The sequence below is a fragment of the Lycium barbarum genome, chromosome 9 (assembly GCF_019175385.1).
Source record: "Lycium barbarum isolate Lr01 chromosome 9, ASM1917538v2, whole genome shotgun sequence".
Classification (NCBI taxonomy): Eukaryota; Viridiplantae; Streptophyta; class Magnoliopsida; order Solanales; family Solanaceae; genus Lycium; species Lycium barbarum.
The window spans coordinates 109,936,973-109,946,973 of record NC_083345.1 but is presented as its reverse complement, the minus strand read 5'-3'; the positions used below and the strand labels follow the sequence as shown (position 1 = coordinate 109,946,973).

Genomic DNA, 10,001 nt, shown 5'->3' with positions numbered 1-10,001 from the left:
GAAAAGCTTGAAACTATTGTCACGAAATGAAATTCGGACTCAAGAACTAGTTAACAACTAGTAAGATCGATTACGAGTTGTTAATTAGTTAGGAGAATTAAAGAAATGAGATGAAGTTGAAAGGAATCGAATCCAAGTATATGATGGACTTACCTTAACTATACGGATTGTGGGGCAGTTGTACGGTGGCTCTCAAAATTATACGGCCCGTTTATAATTTCACGGTGGAAATCTACGGTGGAAGTTGACATTTTACGGTGGGACTTGCATTTTATACAGTCCGTTAATCATTGACGGACCGTAAAAAAGGACCGTATATTGGTAACACTATCTTGTGAATGGCAGCCCCAATTTACGGTGGAATTGGACTGGCCGTATATTTTATACGGTCCGTATATACCCAACGTATATCAAAAACAGTGAACCAAGTTTTGGTGGTCTAATTTTACCGTGCAAATATATGGGATGTGAAAATTATACGGTCCGTATACAAGGACCGTATATTGCTTCAATTGCACACGTCTTGTACTTGTTTCCTCGAACCTTGAGTTGTATTTTTTTGATTTGCTGACTTGAATGGGCCCACACAACCTAATATTTTTCCTTTTTGGGGTGGAAAAACACTTTTTCTCACTTTGGGAAAATTCTTTTGGATCAAACCCACCTTTTGGTCACCTTTTTCCTTATGAATATGAAGATATGAATATCTTCAAGAACACCAAGAACACTAAGAACAATTCAAGATCCAACGTATGCCCAAATCAACTATGTTTCCTCCCAAATTTGGCTATGAGCTCCCTTTCACTTGTAGAACAAAGCCTACTATCAATTACGCTTTAATTTCCACCCTATCATCAAGACCCACTTTCAAGTTTTTCAAGTCCTTCAAACCTTCAAGACCCAAAAATGGAAGATCCTTCAAATTAGCTCCAAATTAACTCAAATTTCAGATCTAAGTTCTCTATGATGTGGAGAACAAAGCCCAATAGGTTTCAACCTCTAATTTTACTTCCTTCAACAAAACCCAAACTTGAAGCTCCAACAATGGTGAAATTCTCAAAACACCTTCAAACACCACCAAACTTTGTACCCAACTAGATTTGACCCTTGTGAACTCAATTCTACACTCAAATCAACACAAATCCAACAACAAAAGTATTTTTTTTTTTTTTGAAATTTCAGATTTTTGATTTTTTTTGGAATTTTTAGATTTTGAGCCTAGGTTTATAAATTGTAGGAACAAATCTTAGCCTATGCTTTGGTACTAAATGATAACGAATCGATTTCGGGATGAAGCCAAATCAATTCAAATGAAAAAAATTAAAGGATACAAAGAAAAGGGATGAGAAATAGAGGGATAAATATTTGACCTGAATGGGGGAAATCCTATAGACAAATCTAGGTATATTAAACCTAAACCTTTCTACTTTGAATTCAAACATCCAAAAGAACCAAAACAATATGAATCAAGGCAAGAAGTTCACTTAAAATCCACAAACACTACAAAAAATGCGGGATTTAGCCACGCGCAAAACCGTGGCTAAAGGGTACCAAAACCGTGGCTAAAACTACTTTGCCACGGTAAGTTAGCCACGGTTAAGGCCGTGCCCATACGGGGCGTCGCCAGTGAATTTGCCACGGTTTTACCGTCCGTGGAAACCCTAAGTTAGCCACGGTTTAATATAGCTATAGCCACGATCAAACCGTGGTTAAATTTGACTGCAAGAAAAAGGCATTATATTTTGGAATTTCAGATTACCCATGCTACAACCGTGGCTAATCTAAGGCATAGGAAATTTGTTCACATCATATAAATTAGCCACGGTTTAGCCGTGGCAAACATGCATTGTTATCATATTACTTAGCCACGGTTCAACCGTGGCTAATGTTCACAGTTTTTTTTTTTTTTAAATTACAATTATTTTTCTGGTGCCAATACATAACTAATCTGCATTCACTAATACAATGACCATAATATACAGCTCCAAGTCATTCCCATTCAGCCTTGGAAGCAATAAAACGAAATAGATCATCCAAAATTGCCTATCAGATATTTCATGGCAAAGCTTCTGCCTCAAGGACTCAAGTCCAGGCACAAACTGCACAATGGATGCCACATGTTCTTTCTGACTATCAGACATGGAAAAATCTGCAAAAAAAATTGATAACCATCAACCAAAAGCCACAAGAAACATGAACAACTTCCTTTAATATTTCCAAGTATTCAAAAGGTAACCCTTAAGAAGTACTGTGCCAGAAAAAAGAATCATAGGCTGAACAAAAGTGATTTTTTTTAAGTACAACATCATGGCTGGAATTAACTTAAAACTATAAACTAGAATTTGGCTGGTGCATGATTATTTATTCCAAGTCAAGTAAAGCAGTACTGCTGATTACTACTAATATTTCTTTCTTATTAAACAAAAATAAGAAGCATAGGCCCAACGCTTATATGAGTCACAGTTCTAGAAAAAGAAAGATGGGGTTTTTCTAAAGCACATGCAAAAGCAATTAAAGAAATCAATACCAAATTCACAACATAAACGATTTTGGGAAATTCAGATCTGTATGGCCAACTGTGGCCTCAAATCGCAATATTATGTAATACCTTTCATGAACTCCTTTCATAGCATATTCATGGTAGAAGATCACCACAAATGCAGAAGATGACACTACCACTATCAGAATACAAAGACAGAAGAGTATAATGTTGTTCATTTATCGTGTCAGTTTCTTAGAGATGAATTTTGCTCAGGTAAAATTGTAATTCAATGTTGTACAAAAAAAATCACCCTGGCTGAAGAGAATTACATAACAACTCCTGTTATACTCACTATCTTCATCATCATTCTCATTTTACCCGGACCAAAGTTCTTGACGAATTATTTCATGATATATCTGTGTTTCTAAATTCTAAATCCTTAGAAAACCATCAAAACATGACATAGAACAACCAATATCAATCTGGAATAGAAGGAAGTCAGGAAATTTACACATAACTTACATCCGTGCGTAGTCTTTCAGTAATATGCACAAAAGACCACATAAAAGAACCAATGTCCTTATAATAGCTGAATATGGAACTCACCTTCAAAGTTTGCAAATGGTTTGTCAAGTCCACAACTTGCAATCCAGTGCTGTTTGCTACACTTGGTATGAAAAATATATACTGCCCATCTTTGATCTCAGAGCTAATATTCATAAAGTGTATAGCATTAGATACAATATAAATTTGTGAGAGCATATGATTGTTCTCATAGGAAACAAAAATCAGTTGCTCACTTCTTTAGAATAGTAGCAATCATGGCATCTTTCATAGCTAGCAATGCGGGAGAAGTCTGCAATCAGTTGTTAAGGTCATGACATATTGTAAAAATTTGAAGCCACAATAAAAACATCAAAAAGAGGTAGCTAACCATTTTATGTGTCTTTCTAGTTCTTAATATTAGCAAAATTCTAGTCTTGCAGGTTTAATCCTCACCAAAGAATGCTCACAATAAATGTAACTACTAAAACAGAAATTTGAAAACGAACAAGTGTTTGGAGCTTACAGGGATATTAAATGCATCTTAAAAGGTCTTCAATTCCATAACAGGGGTATTAACTAGTCTACCATTCCTTCACCATATCCATCATCACCATCTCCATCACTACCACTTTCATAATCACCATGAGTTGGTTCATCTTGTTCTTGTTCATAGCGATCATCCCGCACTAATTGTAAGTTTTCGATATTTTCCAAATGTTGCTCATGAAAAGGTATGTCTTCCATTGGTGGCTCCTCTAAATCCACATAATCCACATCTCCCATATCATATATGTCTCTAGGCTTCATATGACAAACAAAACACCAACCTTCATCAATTGGATCATCAACATAGTAAACCATTCTAGCATCAGTTGCAAGTATATATAGTTCATCTGTTTCTTTTGTACCGGTGTGTATCAAACGGGAAATATTTACACTTGTTATCCCAAATTGATCTATCTTGATTCCCTTGTTAAGTGTAGTGTCTACCCAAATACATTTGAATAACACAACCTTTAACTTACCGTAATAATTTAACTCTATGATGTCAACCAATTTACCATAGTACATATCATCACTTGACTGTTCAATAGATTCTCTGCCACTTGAAAATCTCTTAGTAACCGCAGACATAACAACACCACTATTTTGTGTTCTCAACCCTTGCTCCTTCCTCACAGTACGAAACTTAAATCCATGAACGTTATACTCCTTGAATCTCCTCACAACATTATTTGGCCCATTTGCAAGCCATTCAATTTCAGGTGTAATATCCGCACCATCCTTTCTTGCAACCTATTATTTTTAAATGTATTAGGACAATTATATATACTTTATGAGATCTTCAGTTTAAAAGAGAATGAAAAAATTGCAATCTTACATATCGCTTAAGCCACTCATGAAAATGTTTGTGCACATATTCCTCCACAACTTTTGCATAGTTTTTTTTGCTACGATGCATCCTAGTGACCTCAATTCTAAACTTCCTGAATAAGAAAATACATTAGAATAAGAAAACACATTAGAATAAGAAAACGAACAATATAAAAGATCATGTAACCTACTCTCGAAATGGATCAACTATTTCACAATTGGTTAGCACATATCGGTGAGCTTGTATGATTTCCAAGGGAGGTATGGGTAGAGTTTTAATAGCACCAACAGGTTTGCCTGATGCAGGAAACAAGTTTGACAAGATAGTTGATTCACTACTAGCATTGATCTCGTTGTCATCATCATTACGCCTTGGTCGATTAAACATTGTTTCAATATCACCCTCCAAATATCTAGAACAAAAAGTGAGACATTCCTCCATAATGTACCCTTCAGCTATACAACCTTCCGGTGCAAAATTGTTACGAACATAAGATTGCAAGTGGCCGAGTTCCCTAACAATATATTAAAACTAATTGTAAGATTAGAAAAAAAATTAAAAATACATCAATTTACACAGCAAAGATATACCTTTCAACAGGGTACATATAATGACCTTGTACTGGACCAGCAAGGATTGCTTCCTCTCCAAGATGAATTACCAGATGAACCATAATAGTGAAAAAGGATGGAGGGAATATCATTTCCATATTGGAATGATTCAACCAAATTCGTTGTTGGAGATTCTCTATATACTTCACATCTAAAACCTTGCTTGATACTTCTCTAAAGTAGTTACATAACTCAATCAACACTGAAGTAACTTCTTTAGGAAGAGATTTTCGAAAAGCAATTGGTAAAAGACGCTCCATCAGAATGTGGGAATCATGGCTTTTTAAATTAGAGATCTTGCGTTTCGTAAGATCAACACATCTAGAAATGTTTGATGCATAATTATCTGGAAAAACCATATTTTTTAAAACTTTTAGGAAGTTATCTTTCTGTTCTTTCTTCATGTTAAAGCATGATGGAGGAAACTTAGAAGAATTAGGATATGGATGAAGCTTTTCTCTAATTCCCATCGCTTGCAAGTCTTTACGAGCTTGCAAATTGTCTTTTGATCTTTTTTTGTCACCAAGTATGGTGAACAATACATTGTCACAAACATTCTTCTCTACGTGCATCAGGTCAAGGCAATGACGAATAAGATTGTTCTTCCAATAAGGTAAATTCCAAAAGATACTCTTTTTCTTCCATTGTTCTGGCCCAACCTCATTTGTAGCATCATCACGAGGCCTCTTCCGGCTCTCTTCAATTTGCCTTAACATGGTTGAACCTGATGGTGGGATAGGGGCAGGTCTATGCTCCTCAAAACCATTAAATGACTGCTTATTGTATCTATACTTGTGATCATGTGGCAAATACCGACGATGTCCCATAAAGCAATTTTTTCTACCAAACTTTAGCCTCATAGATTCTGTATCAAAATTACATGATGGACAAGCAAGTGATGTATGTGTATTCCACCCAGACAAGTTGTCAAGACCTGGAAAATCACTTATGGTCCACATCAATGCAGCACGCAACTGAAACATTTCCTTAGTTGAGGAATCATAAGCACGTACACCACCCCACAACTGTTTTAATTCAGCGATTAAAGGTTGCAAGTAAACATCAATGCTATTTCCAGGCATTTTAGGACTAGGAATTATCATCGACATGACAAGAGAAGTTTGCTTCATAAAACACCATGGAGGATAGTTATAAATATACAACATCACAGGCCAAATGCTAAAATTGGAACTTAAATTTCCAAACGGATTGAAACCATCTGTAGCTAAAGCAAGTCGCACATTACGAGTCTCTGAAGCAAAGTCAGGATAGAAAGAATCAAAATGTTTCCACGCTTTGCCATCTCTAGGATGTCGTAATAATCCATCTGGGTTAGCCTTTGTAGCATGCCATTTCAAAAGTTCTGTAGTTTTCGAGCACATGTATAGCCTTCTCAGCCTAGGTATAAGTGGGAAGTATCGCAATACTTTCGCTGCCTTTGGTTTCTTTTTCTGTTGGTCATCAATCACAACATTTGCACCAACATCATTTTCATTTGATACATACCTGGATGTATTGCACTTCTTGTATTTATCTCTCTTCTTATCCTCGGATAATCCCCAATATAACATGCAATGGTTTGGACATGCATCGATCTTATCATAGCTCAAACCTAACCTCTTAATCATCTTTTTTGACTCATAAAATGATGATGGTACTTTCGCATGAGGAAAAGCATCCTTTAAAAGGTCAAGAATCATTGAAAATGTTTTATCAGTTGCACCACATAAGACCTTAATATGATAAAGGTGAACAATAAATGACAATTTACTATATTTTGCATAACCATCATAAAGTTCTTGATTCCCGTCCTCTAACAACTCCTTAATTTTGTCTCTCTCTTCTTGACTTTTATCTTCAGCAACCCTAGGAAGGTCATTATTTGGTAAATTTGATGAACCAGAATCTTGAAAGTCGTTATTATCAAAGACGTTTCCAAAAGCATCATTCAACATATCATTCATCGGATATTGTCTAACCCACTCATCTTGTACTCGGGATAATTATTCTACATTGGATTGAATATGCTTTTCCCCATGCATGTACCAACATGTGTACTTTTCTGGAAACCCATGTTGAAGGAGATGCCTAAACACATCAGCTCTATTGCACATAACATTAAATCCACATATAGTGCAAGGACATAAGATTTTTCCATTTATGGATGCATTCGAAAAGGCGAAGTCCAAAAATTGGACTACACCATCCAAGAATTCATCTGATCTAATTGACTTTGCAATCCAACTCTTGTCGATCATGTTGGAATAAAGCTGTTTCAGATTTGAACAAACAATATACTTGAGAAATAGGGCTAAGTTCTTAATAAACTAAAGGAAGAAAATTACATCAATAAGATACTAACCAGTTGAGAAGAAGCAGATTAAGAACAAGTTAGCTGGCCTTTACTTGTTTTTTTTCGTTTTTTCTTCCCCAATCAGTTAGCTGGTTTTCCAACACCTACCAAATTAATGTGTACCCTTATAGAAAATTTGCAGATCGAGAAAACAAATGCAAGGGCAATACAGGAAGCCAGACATGAATACTCTAGCTACAAAGCAGAGCCCTATAAATCAGTATATGTAAGTAAATATGTCTATGCACTTACATATCAAAGTAGAATGAAGTTTCATCTTTTCCATGTACGAACAAAATTAAGCTTAATCCAAGATCATGAAAGGAAATGCACAAGCTACATCTATTCTCATCCAATCAGACATAGCTTAGATCTCGTTCAATCTTCTTCCTACTCCTGTTACCAAAGAAAAACTGAATCAATGGATAAGACAAGTTAACAGAGTACAAATCCTCTCTTGCCAATAATCATCACCTATAATTTTAAGCCAAAATAAGAGACAAATAAAGAAGTGCAAAATAGAAATCATATGGTACCTTGATAGGCTAAGAAATCAATAGCTATCTAGTTGCTTTGATGCTAAAAACAGTTGCAAGAAGAATTAGGGATTTTCACTTACATTTAGATGCATTCTAGGATGAAGCCTTTCCCAACTTAAGGATTGAAAAAAAAAAGGAACTTTAGCCTAAAGCTCATACAAGTTCAAATTTTTAATCTTCAAAGCTATAAGAATTGAACTGAACACATTTCAAAATTTCAGGACCCAAAAGAAAAGGAGAAATCACTGACCTATTTAACACAAAATTTCAGATAACCCATTTAACACAAAATTTCTTCATTCATGACTCTTATGAACAATAAGATAATAAAACATCAAATTTCTTCATGCACAGGGAATTTTTTGTTCCAAAATTGTTCCTTTCCCTAAATACTTCCAAGATTTTGCACAAACAGAAACCCTAAAAGGAACCCATTGAAGATTGAACAAAAACATTTACTTAAAAACCTTGAGTAGCAAAAATTTGTTACCTGAAAGAAGTGATTCTACCATTTTTTGCTACTATTTGAAGCTGTCGAATTTTTGGAATTGGGGTGAAGTAGTGGATTTTTGGAATTGGGGTGAAGGAGTGAACTTTTGGACAAATTTTGTGGAAAGAGGAAAACTAAAAACCAAAATAGGAAAATAAATGGGGGGAAAGAAAGAAAATAAAGGGAGGGAGTGAAATTGTATTACCCGCCTCATTTTCCCACAAAATTGTAGCCACGGTTGCTACATTGTAGGCAAGGTTATATTTTTTTGTTAGTTTTGGGCTAAAAAACCGTGGCTAAAGGCCGTGTTTTTGGTAGTGAAATAAACAATCTTCATGAATTCATTGGAAATAAAAAGTTCTACAACCAATAATGGAATCCACCATCATTATAACACTAAAATTAAGCTAATCCTAGCTAAACAATCTATCACTCAAAGAGTATCTCATATCATGATAATTCAAGCTTTTCTAAATGAGATAGATCCTCCTACTTATACTACTAGAAAATTAAAAGACAACTAGCTGTTACATATATGCCTTAATGAGGCAAGGGCCTTGTTTGGCTAGTTGGGATATTGACTTAGAATTTGAAATGTTTCTTCCTTGCACAAATAGCCAACTCCCGATCTTGTCCGAATTTGCAAGTGTAACCAATTTGCAGAAATGCCCCTGTTTGCACGTTTGGCCACTTTGCATTTATACCCTTCTTGCACTTCTAGCCACTTGCGCATGGTCCCCTTTCTAGTAGCTTCTTCTTCAATCAACTACCAATCCACCTTCCACACATCATAAGCCATCTTGTGTGTCTTGTAGGAGCCTCCAAAAGCCTTCAATGCCATCCTTATCATCCATGCCACTTGTAGAGCTTGAAGTTCCATAACTTGGCTTTGAATGTAAGTCTTTAGATTAAGTGTGCCATGTAGGATCATATCATTCACATAGAAAATACTTTCCAAAAAGGGAACGTTTTTTTTTCCAAATTTTTGTGTTCATTAATTTTTCTTCTTGATTAAAAAAATAGAGTCATTGAAGTAAGATATACGTGAAACACACGTGTATACTGACTAGCCTTATATAAGACATATTTTCTTAAACTAAAATCTTTTTCATTTTATTTCATCAATTTTGGCTAAGAAGTCAGAAGTCAATTTTCATTCAAAATAATTAATAATTAATTTGACTGACTATTTTTACGCAAATAATAAGTAGAAAAAAGGTAGGAACTAGAATAAATAGTGTAGTAGCAATAAATGCAAGCATATTTCATCTCATCGGATTTTTACTTCATAATAACTTGGGAAGTAACCTCTTCTAGCAAATATTTTTCACAAAGGGGAGGTTTTATTCTTTTGAACCTTTTATTCTTTGATTTGTGTTCCTAATGAATTAAAGTTGCGGAAATGATGATGTTGCCATGGATGTATGTGATGAAAACAACAATCCAAAATCACAAGTTAGATCTATAGACAATGCTGAACAACACTAACCTCGATCTATTGTGGAGTATCTTTTGTAGAAGTCAATCAACTATCTAAACTTGGATGATGATCTTCTAAGTCTAAGATATGTTCAGTTTGATTTTTCTCAGTGATAGATTAGAGAG

General features: G+C 35.0%; 1 protein-coding gene across 4 annotated transcripts; it reads right to left on the bottom strand.

Moving 5' to 3' along the window:
• Window positions 1-1,502: 1,502 nt before the first annotated feature.
• Window positions 1,503-8,611, bottom strand: LOC132609378 (uncharacterized). 4 transcript variants are annotated; one of them, XM_060323350.1, is made up of 10 exons: window positions 8,397-8,611; window positions 7,620-7,763; window positions 7,377-7,471; window positions 4,994-7,284; window positions 4,594-4,917; window positions 4,410-4,515; window positions 4,054-4,324; window positions 3,283-3,338; window positions 3,089-3,191; window positions 1,503-2,149 (listed from the first exon to the last, which is right to left on the bottom strand). In XM_060323350.1, exons 4-9 carry the CDS (start codon window positions 6,976-6,978, stop codon window positions 3,186-3,188), a joined length of 2,748 nt encoding a protein of 915 aa, XP_060179333.1. In that variant the 5' UTR covers window positions 6,979-7,284; window positions 7,377-7,471; window positions 7,620-7,763; window positions 8,397-8,611; the 3' UTR covers window positions 1,503-2,149; window positions 3,089-3,185. The 4 variants fall into 4 exon arrangements, with proteins under 4 accessions (XP_060179333.1, XP_060179331.1, XP_060179332.1 ...); XM_060323348.1 differs by having other exon boundaries at window positions 1,508-2,149; window positions 3,552-4,324; window positions 8,397-8,609; XM_060323349.1 differs by lacking the exon at window positions 7,620-7,763 and having other exon boundaries at window positions 1,508-2,149; window positions 3,552-4,324; window positions 8,397-8,609.
• Between the last annotated feature and the right edge of the window lie 1,390 nt (window positions 8,612-10,001).

Coding starts and splice junctions, on each gene's coding strand:
- LOC132609378 (XM_060323348.1), bottom strand. CDS start 6,978: ATGAATGATATGTTGAATGATGCTTTTGGAAACGTCTTTGATAATAAC. Junction 4,918..4,993: donor TATATGTACCCTGTTGAAAG/GTATATCTTTGC, acceptor ATATATTGTTAG/GGAACTCGGCCACTTGCAAT. Junction 4,325..4,409: donor ATGAGTGGCTTAAGCGATAT/GTAAGATTGCAA, acceptor TAAAAATAATAG/GTTGCAAGAAAGGATGGTGC.